The sequence below is a fragment of the Mesitornis unicolor genome, unplaced genomic scaffold, assembly GCF_000695765.1.
Source record: "Mesitornis unicolor isolate BGI_N332 unplaced genomic scaffold, ASM69576v1 scaffold6748, whole genome shotgun sequence".
Taxonomy (NCBI): domain Eukaryota; kingdom Metazoa; phylum Chordata; class Aves; order Mesitornithiformes; family Mesitornithidae; genus Mesitornis; species Mesitornis unicolor.
In genome coordinates, this window is record NW_010203754.1 from 41,500 (window position 1) to 58,579 (window position 17,080).

The 17,080-nt window shown below is 54.7% G+C and overlaps 1 protein-coding gene across 1 annotated transcript; it reads right to left on the minus strand.

The window, feature by feature from the left end:
• Positions 1–1,112: 1,112 nt before the first annotated feature.
• PYGB (phosphorylase, glycogen; brain) lies at positions 1,113–14,887 on the minus strand. The gene is made up of 19 exons (XM_010190824.1): positions 14,785–14,887; positions 13,058–13,136; positions 12,128–12,231; positions 10,866–10,997; positions 8,702–8,813; positions 7,544–7,626; positions 6,730–6,873; positions 6,297–6,389; positions 6,033–6,179; positions 5,756–5,919; positions 5,294–5,408; positions 4,456–4,557; positions 4,171–4,318; positions 3,612–3,670; positions 3,137–3,278; positions 2,604–2,811; positions 2,040–2,174; positions 1,813–1,879; positions 1,113–1,609 (listed from the first exon to the last, which is right to left on the minus strand). Exons 1-19 carry the CDS (start codon positions 14,854–14,856, stop codon positions 1,457–1,459), a joined length of 2,259 nt encoding a protein of 752 aa, XP_010189126.1. The 5' UTR covers positions 14,857–14,887; the 3' UTR covers positions 1,113–1,456.
• Between the last annotated feature and the right edge of the window lie 2,193 nt (positions 14,888–17,080).

Consider the following 17,080-nt stretch of genomic DNA (forward strand, 5'->3'; position numbering starts at 1 on the left):
AGGGTTGTGCAGGGCAGGTGAGGAGCTCACAGCTGGACCTGGGCAAGCCGTGGTGGCTGCTGCCACCTCTGGGTGAGCACCTCTCCTGGAGCCCAGTGGGTCTGTGCCTGTAGTCTGGCAGCAGCCACAGCTCTCAGGATGGGGGAAATGGGAACAGCCCATGGACTTTCTAGCACAGGAGCCCCGTGTGCCATCTGCAGGGCAAACCCAACACTGTAACCTTCACCCTAGGGGTGCAGGTAAATGGCTTTGGCCCCAGCTAGCCCAGTACAGCCTCTGGTACCATCTCCCTCCTGTATACCCCATGTACTGGTAAGACTGACCTTTCTGCCACGGGCATGCTGCCCCCATGATGGTGCCATCACCTCAGCACCATGCCAGCTGCAGGGGACCACATCCCATGAAGCCACAGGTGGCTTCAGCATGGCTTCAGGTGTTGTTGCAACCTGAAGCCGCAGACATGGAGCAGTCGCAAGTCAACCTGAAGCCAAACTAGCAGATATTCTGGTTGTTTTAATGAGTTGGTGTCACACAGAGGAGTACTAGTGCACTACACAGCACTACAGGTGTTAAACTCTGACCCCAGCACCGGGAGGGATACACGAAGCAGTATGACCCAGCTGTGGAGGGATGCAAGAGATGTGATAAGGGGTCACCCCTGGGTAGCACCCAGCATACCGCTGTGCCTGCAGAACCAAGAGCCTGCTCAGGGCCTAGGGGCCCAGCAGGGTCAGCTGTGCAGCTGGCAGAGGCAGGTACACCCCTCTCTATGCAGACATAAAGGCTAAAAATCCCTGGAGTGGCTTGGTTACTGGGCTTTTAGTTAAGAAAGAGGCATGGGAGGAGGCTACAAGCTCTGTGGCAAGGAAGTTGCTGATCGCAGGCCTTCTCTCCCTCTCGCTGTCGCACACAGCATTTGACATTGGTGCCTGCACTGGGGCCAGCTGCTTTAACAGCCAGCCCCACCTTCTCTGGGTGTCACTGGGGAAAGGGGGTGACTGGAGGGGCAGACAGTAGCCTCTCCCTCCTGTAGCTTCGGGGCTGGCAGACCCATTAGAGGAGGATGCAACAGACATTCTGTGTTGGCTAAACCTGCTCCTGTGGTAGGGTCAAGGAAACCAGGCCAGGCTGTGTGCATGGGGAGAGGTAAGGATTTAGCTGGAAAGCCCTTGTTAAGCATGGAGCACAGCTGAGGAGGACTTAATCCATGGTCATCTCACTAAAAGCACTATGCAGCACATGCAGGCTGGATATGTGGGTACAAACACAGGGTCCTTTCTCCTCTCCCCCAGCTCCCGATCCTCAGTCAGGGCTGTTCCTCCTCAGATCATCCTTCTACCCCCCTGAGGGAAAGATGTTGTTTCTGCAGAGCTGAGCCCATCCAACTGGTGGTGAAATGCAGGTGAGGCCACCTGGGCTGGGAACCCATCTCTCCTTCCTTCCCTCTGTGCTTGCATCAATCCCGGGGGAGGTTGGGCGGGGGGATTTTTGTGGCAGATGGCTCCACCCCCCAGATCTCCTGGGCATACTCTGTGATGGTCCTGTCACTGGAGAACTTGCCCGAGCAAGCAATGTTCCTGATGACTTTCCTAGTCCACTCTCGGGGGTCCTGGGAAGAGGAGAGGCAATGTCAGCAGTCAGATTCTCACCTGGCTGGTCTCAACACCGCGCTGCGGGGCTGCCTTGTGCCCACACCATGTGGTGTCTGTAAGGGCTCCACAGGAGCATGCTCACCCCAGCTCCCCCAGACCTCACTACTGCACAGCCATGGCCAAGGACCCCCCTCCCACCTTGGTCGTGGGCAGCTCTTACCCTGAATAGCTGGTCCACTTGGCCTTGGCATTTAATGTAGGCCTCATAGTCGGCAAACACCTTAAACCTAAAAGCCAAAGCAGATTAAGGCTGGGGTCTGCCTGCTGTAGGATCCCATCCTGGCAGGACAGGGCAGCAGAGACATCTTCCTGCGGGCAGACAGGGCTTAGCCGCTAGGCAGGGGGGCTGGGAGCAGCTCACCACAGGGGATGCTTGCCAGGACTCACCTGTCGTGGTACATGAGCATGTTCACAACATCCCTGAAGCAACCGGGGTCTCGAGGGGAGAAGAAACCACTGCTGATCTGGTCAATGGCCTGTCGCAGCTCTGGCAGGCGCTCATAGTACTCCTGTGCGTTGTACCTGTGCACAGCAGAGACAGGCTGTAGGGACTGATGCTCTGCCCTGGGGCCCAGCACTCAGGGAGCAGGACCCTGATGCGCATGGGGCACGGAGGGCGGGCAAGGGTGGCGTATGGCTCCTGAGCAAGGGGCCTTGTTCCTGGGGCTGTGTCTATCAGAGCACTTTGCTAGTGGCTCCAAGACCAGGCTCATGTTCTGCTCACAGCCACTGTGCTCTGGGCAAGCTGCCTGGGCTGCATCCTTGATGGACCATCATCCACTGACCAGCCCAGGGTGGAGGCTGTCTCCAGTCCCCTGCTTTTTTGTGCTCCAGAGCTGCCCAGGGAGCAGGGTCTCCCTCCCAGAGAACACGGCTTTCCCTGCCAGAGCTGGGACCTCTATCCCCATCTGACAAGTCTTGGCACCCAATTGGGCTCTCCACAGCACCAACCCTTGGCGATCCAGGGCCTCCACGTCCTCCACCCGCATGCCAAAGATGAAGAGGTTTTCTTCGCCTGCCTCTTCAGCCATCTCCACGTTGGCCCCATCCATGGTACCAATGGTGAGGGCCCCGTTCACCATGAACTTCATGTTGCCGGTACCTGAGGCCTCTGTGCCAGCTGTGGAGATCTGCTGGGAGAGATCTGCTGCTGGGATCACTGCCATGCAAGAGAGGTAGAAGTTAATCCTTGGCACACTGCAACTCCCCACAACCTGGGCCCAGGACAGCAAAACAACCCTGGGCATCTGCAAGTGGCCCTGCTGACCTCGACCTCAGCCCAAACTGCAGCTCTAGGGCCAGAGCCAGGCTCAGACCTGCCATGACCCCATGCAGGTGCTGTCACTTCCTGCACTGTGTGGAGCCCTCAGCTCCTTCCTAAGGGGAAGTCAGGTAGCCTGCTATGACAGTCTCTCAGGCCAGCTTTTGGGCTCAGCTGGGACATGCCCAGCTCCTGATGTGTGCTTCCACAAGACCAGACATACCCTTTTCTGCCAAGGACACACGGTAGTTCTCCAGGAAGATGACCTTGAGCCTGTCGCCCACATAGGGATCATTGTTGATGATCTCACCGATGGACGTGATGAGTTTGATGATCATCTTGGCCATGTGGTAGCCAGGGGCCGCCTGAAGAAGAGCAGCCCAGAAATGGTGAAGGTTTTTAAGGAAGGGAGAGCACGAGAGGTGCCAGTGTGGGTCCTCACCCCGGGGAGAATCTGGGCCTCACCTCTGCTGATCACATGGATCAACAAAAACACCCTAATGGGAGTCCTGAGCCACAAGGAAAGGGTGATGGGACCTTGCTCAGTCTGATTAGTTCATGAAGGTGCTTCCTGAAGAACCCACCAGCAGATACATGCTGGCTAATCTACAGTGGGCCTGGCAAAGCCACAGAAAAGGGACAGTCCCTTCCCCACATCCCCACTGAGCCATGCATGAGCTGAGCCTGGAACATGTTACCTTTCCGCCAATCATAATAGTCCTGGGCACGAAGGATTTGGATGGATCACTTCTGATGCCTGAAAGAGAAGGGTATAACACAACCAAGTGAAGATAAACTCGACAGGATTTATTGCATGCACCAGAGGTGGGCTAGGATCCCAGCCTATGCCATGTAGACCCAGGAAACTTGCAGGACCCCGAAGCCCAACCAGATGTCTGCACAATGCAGAGCTTCAGTGACTTGCCTCCCTTCAAGAATGGGCAGAGGCCCAAAGCATGCGCTGGGGAATGGGGTTTTAACTGGCACCAGCTCAGTCCTAACACCTGCAGTACAGGTGTGGGGGCTACCTGGGACCCAGCTGGGCTGGAGACGTGGACTGCAAGCTTTTTCTCAGAGCTCTGTACGACTCTGTCTTCCCCTACAACTTCTGTCTTCCCTCCTTGAGAGAAGCCCCTTGTGACAGGAGGGCAGAGGTAGGCTCAGGGGTCCTTGGCCACCAGCTGGCATACTTTTACATGGGGACCCTGGCAGTGAGAGGCTGGGGGGGCACCCCTTGCCTACCCAGGCAGAACTTACGGTTGTAGAGGGTGATAGCATGCAGGCAGTTCAGCAGTTGCCGCTTGTACTCATGGATTCGCTTGACCTGAACATCGAACATGGACGAAGGGTTGATCTTGACCTTGTACTGCTCCTCCAAGTAGGCTGCAAACTTCAGCTTGTTCTCCTGGCGAGAAAATCTGATGAGGAACATGCATGGCTTCCCAGGCCTTGCATCAGAAGTGAGCGTTCGCTGCTGGGATTTTCCTGGGAGCATGGTGCCTTTAGCCTTCTTCCCCTTGCCCCACCTTCAGTGCACATTACCTGCTTGACTTTTGCCACATCTCTGATAAAAGTCTCATTATTGATGAAATCCAGTAGTTTCTTCAGCTGGCTCAGATCTGTGATGAAGTCTTCCCCGATTTTCTAAAAGAACAAACCAAAGGAGGGATGTCCCACCCATCTGACACCTCACCCAGTCCACAACTGCGCTTCCCCAACAGAGATGCCAGTCCCATTGGGAACTGGAAGAGGCACTCTGGCCAGGAAAACAGGCAGAGTTTCTTATGGGGAGGTTAATTCTCTGTGTTCAAAGGCACAAGGGAAACAGGGCACTTGCAGACACCTGAACAAGTCCCCCCTCTTCTTAGGACCCTTAGAGGGACAGTGTGTGCACATGTACCAGGGCCCTGTGGCAGCTGGAGAAAGGGATGGGCAGCTCATAAAGATATGATTTAATTGCAGGATGTTATTCAGCTATGGCATCTTTGTAGCCCTCTGCTGGACTCTCTCCAGTAGGTCCATATCTTTCCTGAACCAGGGAGCCCAGAACTGGACACAGTACTCTGAATGTGGCCTCACCAGGGCAGAGTGGAGGAGGAGGAGAAGGAGAACCTCCCTTGACCTGCTGACCACACTCTTCTTAATGCACCCCAGGATGTCATTGGCCTTCTTGGCCACAAGGGCACATTGCTGGCTCATGGTTAACTTGTCCAAACAAGAAGTTTTGGCCAACTCTTCATCACCGACTTTAAAGGTCAATCTCACACCTACACATGCAACAGATGTGCTCCTCACTCACACCTGTCAGGTGTTAGCCTCAGGTCTGATCAGAAGCGGTTGGGTCACGCTCAGCCCCTCACTCCAGACACTCATGACTCACCTCAGCAATAACGTCAGCCAGCCCCGGGTTGCACAGCAGGAGCCAGCGCCTTGGCGTGATCCCGTTTGTCTTGTTCTGAAACTTCTCTGGCTCCAGCTCATAGAAATCCTTGAACCTGGAACACCAGGGAGCTCTGAACCACTCACCACCACCCAGAGCTTCAGCTGAGCCCCCACTGCGTGTGCTCCTGGCTCAGGGCAGCCTTTGTGGAGCTCCCGGTATGAACTCTCTATGCTGCTACTCACCCCTTTCCTCAGCCATAACCCGAGGGTTTCACCAGCTCCAAAGGGAGAAGAGTACACCTTGCATGCAAGCCAATGAGACAGTGACCCCATTCTGCCATGCCCAGCAGGGCAACCAAAGCAGACCTTGACCCTTGATTGCCCCAGCTAGCCCCCTAGGTGTGCAGGCAAGGCCCGGCGAGCAGAGGGGGTGTGTGCCTTGGGTGTCCCCCCAACTCACACTGAGTTCTTCACGATGTCAGAGTGGATGCGGGCCACGCCGTTGACCGCATGAGAGCCAATCACGCAGAGGTGCGCCATGTTAATGCGTTTGCAGTCTCCCTCCTCGATCACTGACATCCTCCGGAGACGGTCAATGTCCCCTGGGTAGAGCGCTGCCACCCGCTGCAGGTAGGCAGAAAGAGGGACATTAGCAACCCAGCCACAGGGCCTAGGAACATCCACCTCCTAAAGGCAGCCAGATCAAGACCCTGAGTTCCCACAGCCCCATCCCTTACGTCCAGATGCATTTGGTTGAGAGCATAAATGATCTCTAGGTGACGTGGCAGCAGCTTTTCAAACATAGAGACTGGCCAGCGCTCCAGGGCCTCAGGTAGCACAGTGTGGTTGGTGTAGGCGCAGGTCCATTTGGTGATCTCCCAGGCCTGCGGTGCAGACAGCAGGTTAACCCAAGCCAGGAGGGGAAAGGAAGCCCCATCTGAGGACAGGACAGCAGCTCCTTCCCCTGCAAGGTTTGGCATAGCCCTCCCAGCTCTGCTTACCTTGTCCCAGTCCACTTTCTCCACATCCACCAGGATCCGCATGAGCTCTGGGATGGACAGGGCAGGGTGGGTGTCATTTAGCTGAATAGCCACCTGCAACACAGACTTGCTGGGCTCAGAGCTGGCAGTGACAGGACTGGGACAGCGTCCTGCATGCATCGGACTGGGGTGAGGATCAGCCCCGAGCCCCTTCTCATGGTACACATCCCAGAAACAGAGCTCCCAGGAATGGAGCTCTTCAACCTTTGCAAGTTTTGCTCCAAATTGCAATTTTTTTCCCCTGGGAAAATAGGCCTGGAGATCACCTGTTTTCCAACCCGAATTGCCAGGGTCCTTCCTACATGTTCCCACCTGGTCCTGAGCATCCTGCTCACCCTCATGGTAGGCAGGTCTGGCTGAAATGCCCCCAGACCATCTCTGCCCACAAACTCACCTTGTCTGGGAAGGTTTCAAAGCATGTTCTCACAGGGTCTCGACAGCCAAATTTGGAGGACTTAAAGCGTCGGATGATGTCTTGGAGGGTAGCAGCCACCACAAAGTACTCCTGTTTCAGCCGCAGCTCCTTGCCTTCAAAGAACTGCAAGTGGGGGGACCACAGCCATCAGTGCTGCAGCTGCCATCCCCAGTTGGCAGCCAGTCATTCCCTGGAGATGCTCCTGTCCACACTGATGTGCTTCCTAACACGGGTTCAGCATCTCATCAGGGCAAATCTGGATGTTTCTCATCCTGCCTCTGATGGGGCAACAGCTGCAGGGACTGACAAGGGGCTCAGCATCCCAAATCACTGCCTCCAGAGTGCACAGAACCTGCACACACACTGTGCACAGTGGTGCCTGGGACAGTTCCTGCAGTGAGAAATCTCTTGAACTGGGGCTGGAAACGAGTCCCCCCCGCATGGCCACCTCTGAAATGACAACTTACTTTTGCAAAGGGTAAGCCATGTAAATTGTCAGCTGCCTTGAATTTGCAGGAGAAATGTCTTCCCCTCTCTGCAGCAGGGACCACAGCAGCTATACAGCAAGGGCTAGAGTCTCAACTCTGCCATCAGTCAGCAGAGACCCTCTAGAGCCAGCAGAGCTGTGTCAGTTCACTGAGAATTACAGGGCAAACCAATTGCATTAAAAATCCTCAAACCAGAGCAATAAACATCAGGTGGCCGTGACCTTCCAGTGCTTGCAACCAAGGTGATACAACTACAGGAAAGATGATCCCAAGCAGCAGGAAAGAGAGGCAAGAGAGTGACTCACATTGTCATTTGGGTACAGGACTCTGGAGATGTTTTCTGCCAGGTTTCTGTCCAACACTGCCTCGATGTAGTCACCCACGTTGACTGCAGCGAGAGAGAAATACACACTCTGGCACTGCAGCAGCTGCAGAGAGTCAGGCAGGTCCCTGACACCCCACCTTTTCCTCTTCTCTCATAGAGAGATTTGTACCAGGAACATTCAGGCTGGTATTAATGAAATATTAATGGGAATATCCACGTGGGAAAGGCACCAGGGAGACAGGAGGAGATGGGGTAAGAGAAAGGCACATCTCCATGCAGCTTCTCAAGATGCATATCAGGAAGGACAGACAGGAACTGGAGACAGTGGCCAGAGAAGGCAAAAAAAGGAAGGGAGTGATCAGCCATCCTGCTTAAGGACTAAGGAGAAACGGGGCAGGGCAAAGAAGCACAAAAACCGCAATCACACTCAACTCCTAAAGCGTACAAAAGGCTCATCTGAAACCCAGCTTGCAGCTGCCAATGGAGAATTGAGGAGACAATATGAGGACTCAAGAGCCATCACCCCTTGTCCCATACAAGTTCTCCTGGCGGGGCTGCTTGAACACACACATCTCTGCGCGTGCCAGTAAGGAAGAATAAATCAAATCACTCTGATCTAAAACCTTCCCCTTCTGTAACAGCCTAGTGCTGACATTCGCTGTGTTCATCACTCTGTATCTGCTTTTCAGCACTACAATTAGAGCCTGTGAAATGTCACATGTAGATCCAAAGGAAACCAAGAGTAAGGTGGCTGTGCTGCTCTTTTCCTGCAGCATGAAGGGATGATGCTGCACAGAAAGGACCCTCCATGGCAAGTGTGGGTTTGCAGCTCCTCTGGTGATGTGGGTAACACAGTTACAGGTGGTCTGTCATGGTGGGAAGGCACAGGGCAGGTTTTGAGAGCGTGCTAAACCTGATTGGGATGGAAGGACGGATGGGCATCCTGGTGCATGAGGGCTCTGGAAGTGGTTAGAGGTAGTGCGATGCATGGATGCACACAAAGCACGGTGTTTTGGAGGCAGCCAGGAGGTATGGATAAAGCGGGCCAGAACGGGAGTGCTGTGCCAGGCACTGTGCACACAGGAACAACTACGTCCCAGCCTGGACAGAAGGGAGGCCGTGAAGGGACAGCACTTACACTCTTGGAGGTTGAAGTCATTGGGTGCTTTTGCAGACCATAGCCTCATGGTGTTCACGGTGTTGTTCTTGTATCCTGGCACTGGCGTGTCGTAAGGCATCGCAAGGACAACCTGCAAAAGGACAAGATTCCCCTCTGGTTAGCAGCACAGTGGCCTCAGAGAAGGTAAGGAATCAGCCGAAACCTCCGCAAGGAAGTATCCAGAGGACAACTCCTGGCTGTGGTAAGGATCCTACCAAGACCAAACTCTACTGCCCCAGCACCATTCCCAGAGCAAGTCACCCAATGTTGGTAAACCTACCCAGCTAAATCCACTGAGATGTCCAGCACCTGAACATGAGTGCAAAACTATGAGTGCAGTCTATGGAAGAAACTTAAGCATCAGGATGCTGCACACATGGCTACAGGGAGCAATCGTGGGGCTCCCAGCTCAGATTACCCTAGCCACAGCATGGGTGTGCTTCCAAGCTTGTGTGCTGCAGCTCACTGCTGTGCCAACATCTGCAAGCCTCCAGACCTGCCAAGCAGCAGGGCAAGGCACCCCAACCTCAGTCTGGAACAAAGAGGCCAAGGGCTCATGCCAGCAGAGCTGAACGGTGCCTGCAAAGCAAGCCCCTGCTCCTGCAGCACAGAGCCTGGGCTGCCTCGCTGACACTGTCAGAAGGAGCCAGCATCCTCCTGAACGAGTCAGTGTGTACTGGCACGGCAGCCAGAGGCTGTCCCCAAGCAAAGATGCGAGATGCAGCAGAGAACTGAAGGAGCTGTGCTCACTGGGCCAGGAAAACCCAGGCAGATCAGCACGGTGGCCCTTAACAGCCTCTTCACGCTGGCGTCAGCAACAGCTCCCCGCTGGGAAGAGTCAGCAACAGCTCAGGCTCTCAGAGCTGCTCGTACCAGCTCCGAACATGGAAGCAGGCAGAGAGCCTGCCCTGCCCGAGCCACGGGACTGGGGCACACATCACATGAACTGAGCGATGCTATATTTGGAAACCGCATCTTTGGCTTGTTTTGAGCCTTTTCAACTTGTTCCCTCAACGGCACTATCTGGAAATTCGCCTCCTGCTGGAAAGCAGTGTTTCTGCTTGGGATCCCCGAAACCCAGGACTGCCACTGGGGTCAGAAGAGGAGCAAACAGAAAGGCAATGCCCCTCAGTCCCCAAGTGGATGTCTGCTTCCCCAGAGGGCTCTGGCACGGTGCCTCTCTGCTGTTCACAGGGCTGTGGTGTTGAACCCCCACACTGCGTGTGTTCTGTGAATGGCCTTTGAGAACCAGGGTCCCTGGAAAAGGACCTCATTTATTTCTCCTCTGAGCAGGCCCAGGTGACTCTGTAACTGAGTTTCAGCTCTTGGTGCTGAAGAGAATGGCCTGGCTTTAGGACTGTGCACTCCTTGGATGGACAGAGCTGGCTCATCAGGCTGAGAGACCCTTGAACATCATGGGAACAAGGCCAGGTCACGTCCCTGAACCCCAAAGAAATTCATAGTCCTTCCTTCCTGTACCCTGGGCAGTGCTTAGGCAGGGGAGACTGAAACACCTTCAAACCTCTTAATAAATCTGTGCCTCTTTAAAGCTTGCCTTCCTCAGCTGTAAGACTGAAATGCATTTACCACGTGGCAGCCTGTGCCCCTGAAGCACTGCATTACCTCCCCAGCTGTGGGGGGCTGAAGAAGCACTTACTCCCCCCGATGCCACAAACAAGGCCTCCAGGCAGACTGGAGACTTGAAACCATGCCTCCAGACTCCTCTGACAGCACTCTACCCATCAGGCTGGTCTGGGAAAGAGGAACTTGCTCTGATCGCAGGAGTTAAACACCCACAGCATTGCTCCATGGCCACCCCATGAGATGAATCTCCAACCACAGCAGCAGCACCAGAACCATCTCAAAACCACTGGGTTTGAGTGAGCAGTAGCCAGCAGCAGTGCGGAAGGAGCCCAGCACAGCTGTCAGGGATATAGTCCTCCTCCAGCATGAATCCTTACAAGACTGTGGGGCTTCACCCTGGAGATCAGCAGGGATGGAGACCCCAGCTGATTGGAAGTTACAGCTGTGACTGAGTACCATCCCTCCTTTTTCTCAAATCCTGCTGCAGCTGTAGCCAACAAAGTCATTGCAAGTAATTGCAAGGGTAGCAGAGCGTTGCCGCTGAGGGTGATGCCGGTACCTGGGTGTCAATCCACTTCACACCCTCAGGGGTGTGCTCCACGCGCCCGTAGAAGTGCACGGGGAGCATGTACTCCGGGCGAGCTTTCTCCCAGGGATTGCCATAGCGTAGCCAGTCATCGGCCTCCTCCACCTGCAAGAGGCAAACAGGGTTCAAGTGAGGACTTGTGTCTCCAAGTGAAGGCCAAACTAGGCTCTCTGAAGGGAGGCCAGTTTAAAAGCCGGCTGGCTTTAAAAATGGATATGCAGAGGCCTCTAGAGGACAGCAGGGTTTTTCAAAACATGGATGACTGCATCCAAGCTGGTAGAAATAAATACATCAGCCTCTACGGGCTTTGCAGAGCTGGACAGGTTTAAACCATCCAAACTGCACAGATTCCTGCGCTCGATCTGTCTCAAGGCCTTGGCTCCCAGTTTGACTGTGACAGTGGGATATGTGGGGTGTGCTTCTCCAGCACCCACGGGAGCGAATTCAGCAGAGCAAGCAAGGCTGAGGTGCACCAGAAACCAGAGGGGCTGAGGCACTTGGAGAGATGCTCTGGGACTGCAGGCATTTCTCTACCAGGATGGGGGGGACGGGAGGAGGGAACAGGTCTGTGCCACAACCCAGCATTGCCACCATCCGTTCTTTTTTAAGTAACATTTAGTCAATTACAGTGGGTGCTGCTTTTCCCTGTTTTTCACCATTTATAGGGCCTAGCACTGCAGCTTCTTTGTGGAGAAGGAGGAAAAAACAGCCCTCAAACCTCTCGCCCTCCCTGGCTTATGGAGAACTATTTCAAGGGATAAAAAAGGTCCATTATGTTCAGAAGCAAAGTGAGTCTCCTAATGGAAACCATTTCCAGACGTACACTGGGGACAGCTGCCAGCTAGGGCAGTTTTTTAGCCTATTTTCACTTGAAGAAAATATTAATGCTAAAGGAGAGCCCCTACTTGAGCCCCTATTTAAGCCCCTGCTACCAGGCTCCCAGGGAGGCCACATGAGTAGCCGCACCCCAGGCACTCGCATGTGTCCCACCATGTTCAAATTCACCCTCCACCAGACACATTCCTTAGGTGCGCTGCCACATCTCCATCCTCAGCCTGACTCCTGACCCACCGTGACATCCCATTTGGCAGCTGGTGATGGGCTCAAATGCCCAAGTTACGAACAGCCTACAGTGCCACAGTGCTGTTTGTGCGGCGCGGCCTGGTCCACAGGCAGAGGCGGCCACTGCAGCATGAAACAGAAGGAAAAAGGGTGACTTGAGTTTGCCGCCGTACCTGCCAGCCATCGACAATCTTCTGATTGAAGATACCAAACTCGTAGCGGATGCCGTAACCATAGGCTGCCAGCCCCAGCGTGGCCATGGAGTCCAGGAAGCAAGCTGGAAGAGCAGAACATGGTCAGGCTGCAGGGAACCTCACCCCTCGCTCGCTGCACCCGCTATGGCACGCTGGGCACAGCACGAGCAGTGCTGCTGCGAACACTTAGTACTGGGAGGAAATCCACGTGCAGATGGGGACAGCCTGCAGCAGGACCCCATGCACATCCTGCTGAGCCACCACGAACACCCCAAAGTTGCTGGTCACCAAAAAATCCCAAACCAGCCTTGTCACAGAGAGATCTAAACTTGCCCAAGATGCCCATGCCTGGCTGTACGCCTGCCTGGTAAAGCAGGGCTTCTGACCCCGACTTGCTGCCCCATCAGCTACTTCACTATTATCGCCTTCAGAGCAAACGCCTCCAGCCCCCAGTCCAGGGCAGCTCTGGTAAAGATCAGCCTTGGCATTTCCTCTGCACTGGGAAATTCTCATCTCCAGCAGTCCTGTGGGACAGGCAGACTAAAATAGCAGCCAACAATCTGCCTACGTGAGAGCTGCTTGGGTGCCTCCAAAAAGTGAGAGATTTCACTGGGAGGTGAGGAGAAAGGCTCCAGACAGCCTCTTCCAGCCGTGGCCCTGCCTGCTGCACTGCAGGCTACACCACTCCATCTCCTGGGTGCTCTTGCTGGGGAGAGTGCTCGTTCCTGGCCAGCCAGGAGCAGGCAGGAGGGCACTACGCTGCTGAGGGGCTGTGGGGTGGAAACGGCCTGAGGTCTGCACACTGTCCTGCTGTGGTGCTGGCGGCGAGGGCCTGACACCCTTCAGCCAGGCCACCCTCGGTCCCTGTGTGCTCTCCAAGCGGATGGGGCTCCTCTGTCCCTGTATTACCTGCCAGGCGGCCCAGACCTCCGTTTCCCAGCCCAGCATCTTCTTCAATTTCTTCCAGCTCCTCCAAGTCCAAACCCAGCTGGGGAAAGAGCCACGGCAGAACATGTCAGCACTTAAAGCCCATGCCCTGGGGCTGCTTTCCAAGGAGGGCAAACACAGATCCCAAAACAACCCGCACCATGTGAAATTAAGCCCGTGGGGGTCTCTGCGTCCCCTCACCCTCCTCTCCCCACAAAGCATCTTGCCATCCTCTGGTCTCAATTAATTGGAAAACAACTTAGCCCATCATCAAACGCCACTTTCCCATGAACTAGGTTTCCTTAGAGACCTCAAACAAAACACTTGTCTCCTGGCAGTCTCTCATGCCGGGAGGCCCTTCCACCGAACTTGCCGTTGTGGACAGGATGGCCAATGGCCAATTCAGTGTACGAGGGACCACCGAATCCTGCCTGGGTACCCGCATCGCCCCTCCGCTCACACCCACCCGCTCCCCAAGGAAGGGCATGACCACGCTGGCAGCTGGTTACTTCAGCGTTCCCCATTACGCCCTGTGCCTTCCCGCATCTGCCCAGCCTGCTGCCGAACGCCTTGGCTGGAGTCCATGTCTGGAAGTGGTTTTCTCCTCCGCTGCATCTCTCAGGCCATTTGTTCTCTGGCCTGGGGGCTGCTGTCAGATGAAGGCTAAGCCTGCTGGCTGCAAGGACTCTCCAGGAGTCAGGCTGACACCATGGCTGCTCCCCGAACTGCTCTCTGAATGCGAGACCTCCCACCCGAGGTGGCCACTAGCCACATGTCGGAGACTACAGCGCGGGAAGCCTCTGCTCGCACGTGAGGCCAAATTAGCACACGGAAAATGCCTTGCAAAGGGACTTGAGGATCCTCCCTCAAAAAAACCCAGCCTGCTCTCCAAGGCACAATACATCAGAGAGGAAACACGTCAGGTCCCTCTCTGGAAATCCCTTCCCATCTCTTGGTAGCGAAAGTCCTGGCCAGCAATCACAGCACCTCATTTTGAACGACAGTGACAGGGCCCAACTTCTGCTAGGAAGTGTAATGTGGATCAATCTGATGAGGCAGGCAGGAAGAGGAGAGGGGAAATAAAGCTTTTGGGTGAGAAAGCCCCAAAACTCATACTCTGTCTAAAAGGTCACCATCCTGCGGCAGAGGTGGCTGCAAGCAACCACAGACTCTCATTTGTGACTGCCTTGGTGATGCTCAGCTGTGTTTTTTCCAGTTTGAACTCATCCGATGATATTTTAATTCAAGCAAACGCTTTCCCCCCTTTCTTCCTTCCCAGTGATTCACTTCTACCTGGCAGTGCTGGTAACGCCTTGTGTACCTGCATGCATGAACCGTAATTTGGTGTTTTGGTGCTCCTGTTTCCTCTTCTGGCCCAGCCTCCCCCACTAGACTCCATCTCCCATGATGAGCCACCATCTCTCCTGGTAATGGGAAGTTACTTGCAGCCTGGGGCTCCTTAATTTTTTGGGATACTGGCTGTTGTGTTTTGGATACTTTCCCAGATTCTCCCAGCCACTGCAGGAAAACACTGGTTTGGGGAAACCATACTCCAACTCTCAAGGAACACGAAGGTCCCCACGTGATCTTATCTAAGGGATGAAAAACACATCCTTAGGAGGAAGCCCTGAGAAACAAAGATACCCAGCCCTCCACATGGAAAAGTTCATCCAGTTCCTCAGGGGGACCCCGGTACCCCAAGGCTTCACCTGGTAAATGGCTTCGTCGCAAGCGTTCTGCAGGCCCAGGTTCACCATGGTGTTCTGCAGGGTGCGGCCCATGTAGAACTCCAGGGACAGGTAATAAATGCGCTGGGGGAGGCAAAGCGAGATGCTTATACACAGCACAGCAGTTCACTTTCACCAAAGTCGCTTAAAATTAAGGGCAGACCCAAGTGCTTTCCAGAGTTGGGACGTCTTTCCAAACCGGCTCTTGGCGTCGGCTCCCGAACACCCCGCACTGCAGCGTGTTTGTCAGAAGGACCTCATGCGGGACGCTCGCCAACCCTCGGCTCTGTGTCTCCCTGCCAACAGCCTTCTATAGAAAAATCTCACTGCCTGCTAAGTGTTTCCCTAATTAACTTAGGGCAAGAACTATCTAGGATGCTGAATGGTATATTTATAAACCATCAGGCTCAGTTGAGGAGATGCTTACACTGGGCTTTTAAACTGTTCCCATGCTGAGACAAAGCTGATCCAGAGCCGAAAGCTGGTGTGAACCCCCTTCCTACGAGCCATTTTCCATTGCATGGGTCCTCCTACTCTCCCCACACTGAGTTCCACACACACATGTTGCCCTGTTGAACAAATAAGCTTCCCCACGGGTGGCAGGGTTCCCAGCACAACTGTGCAAGGCAGGCTGCTCTGCCGTGACCTCCCAAGTTTCAGAGGAGCGGTGCTGCGAATGCTAACGAAAGCCTGTTTGTAGGATAAGAAGCAGGCTATGCAAACTTTTGTCCTCGCTCAGATTTATCACTGTATTTCTATAAATAAATGGGAAGTTTTAGCAGAGCAATAGCCTGACTTTAAATAGTGCTTTCCCTTGAATCTCTTTCCTTTGTAGCTGGGATCTTACCCCGCTAAGCAGCAGGATTACCCACTCTTCTGCCTCCGCTGGGAACCCGAGAGGGCCCATCTGTTCCTTGGGACCCATCAGAAAGACTGAAAACATCGTTAAGTTGCATAAATACTCTGCTCCTTTCAGTCTCCCACAGGGATGTGTTTCTAGTGAAACTAAGCACAGGGGACAGTAAGCAAACCCACTCCAAGCTCCTCTTAGCCTTTATGGGATCTGTACAATCCCTTCTGTAAGTGCAGCAATAGGGATCAGAACGCATTTGTGTGAGTAAGGATAAAAGGGAGAGCTCCACGCACCGGCGTAACTCCTGGTGCGTGTGCAGCCATACCGGCGTGAAAGTGCAGTTTGTTTCTTGTGTCAAGGCAATATCCATAACCCTGAGAAAAAGAGCTGACTCGGGGAGGCAGCTACCCATGTGCTGGGAAGGTATGTGCCTTTTCTAGTACACACCTGCCCTCTGGGGCTCGCCAGTTAAGTGCTGGATTGGCTCTTAATTCAAAAGGATTATGGCCAAATAATGTCCTGCAGCCTCCAACATCTCCAGCATCGCCATCCTGCCTTGACAAGCAAGGAGAGGAGGGAGCAGGCCCTTGCTCTGCTCCAGAGGGCATGCAAGCCTCTGAGTCCCCCCAGGAACCAGCGACCCCCTAGGGTTTGGTGACCTGGGAGAGCCTGTCTGGCTTGCATGACGCAAGAAACGTCTCTCCAGCCTCAAAGCTGAGCTGCCTGCAGGCTCTGCAGGAGCAAAGCCAGGACGTGGCTGTGCTGAGGCATGGAGGTGACGCCCACAAGGAAGGGACACCACCACAGGGGTGTGTGTGCAGGACACAACTGTGGTGAATTGTGCAGAGGAGCTGGCGGCGGCATATGAGGACATGCTCACAGGGGGATCACAGGGACATGGCTGCATCAAGGCACAGGGGGTGACAGTTGTGGGGATGCGTGAGGAGGGACATGGCTGCAGCAAGGCTCATCAGGACAGGGCTGCGAAGAAGCTTGTGAGGACACAGCCATGGCGAACTGCACGAGGGACATGGCTGCGGGGGCACAGCCTTGGTAAGATGTGTGTGAGGGACACAGCTGGCGCAAGGCCCACGGGAACACAGCCACGGTGAGGTGCGTGCGAGGGACATGGTCATGGCGCTGCTCACAAGGGCAGGGCCCTGGTGAGGTGTGTGAGGACCACAGCCGTGGCAAAGTGCTCGTGAGGTACACGGCCATGGCAATGCCCGTGGGGACACAGCCACAGCAAGGTGCATGAGAGGGATATGCCACGGTGATGCCCACAGGGACGAAGTCATGGCGAGGTGCTCGACAACCATGGCAAGGGGCCGTGGCTGATGTGACACCCAAGGGGACGCAGCCACGGTGAGGAGCACACAAGGGACAGGGCCGTGGGGATGCCCAGGAGCCACAGCGAAACCCACC

Bases quoted from the DNA above. Each gene is read 5' to 3' on its own strand.
- PYGB (XM_010190824.1), bottom strand. From the start codon at position 14,856: ATGGGCCGCACCCTGCAGAACACCATGGTGAACCTGGGCCTGCAGAAC. The intron at 6,180-6,296 runs GTAAGCAGAGCT...TCTGCACCGCAG, and splicing joins AGAAAGTGGACTGGGACAAG to GCCTGGGAGATCACCAAATG. The intron at 3,279-3,611 runs GTAACATGTTCC...GCTCTTCTTCAG, and splicing joins CTATTATGATTGGCGGAAAG to GCGGCCCCTGGCTACCACAT.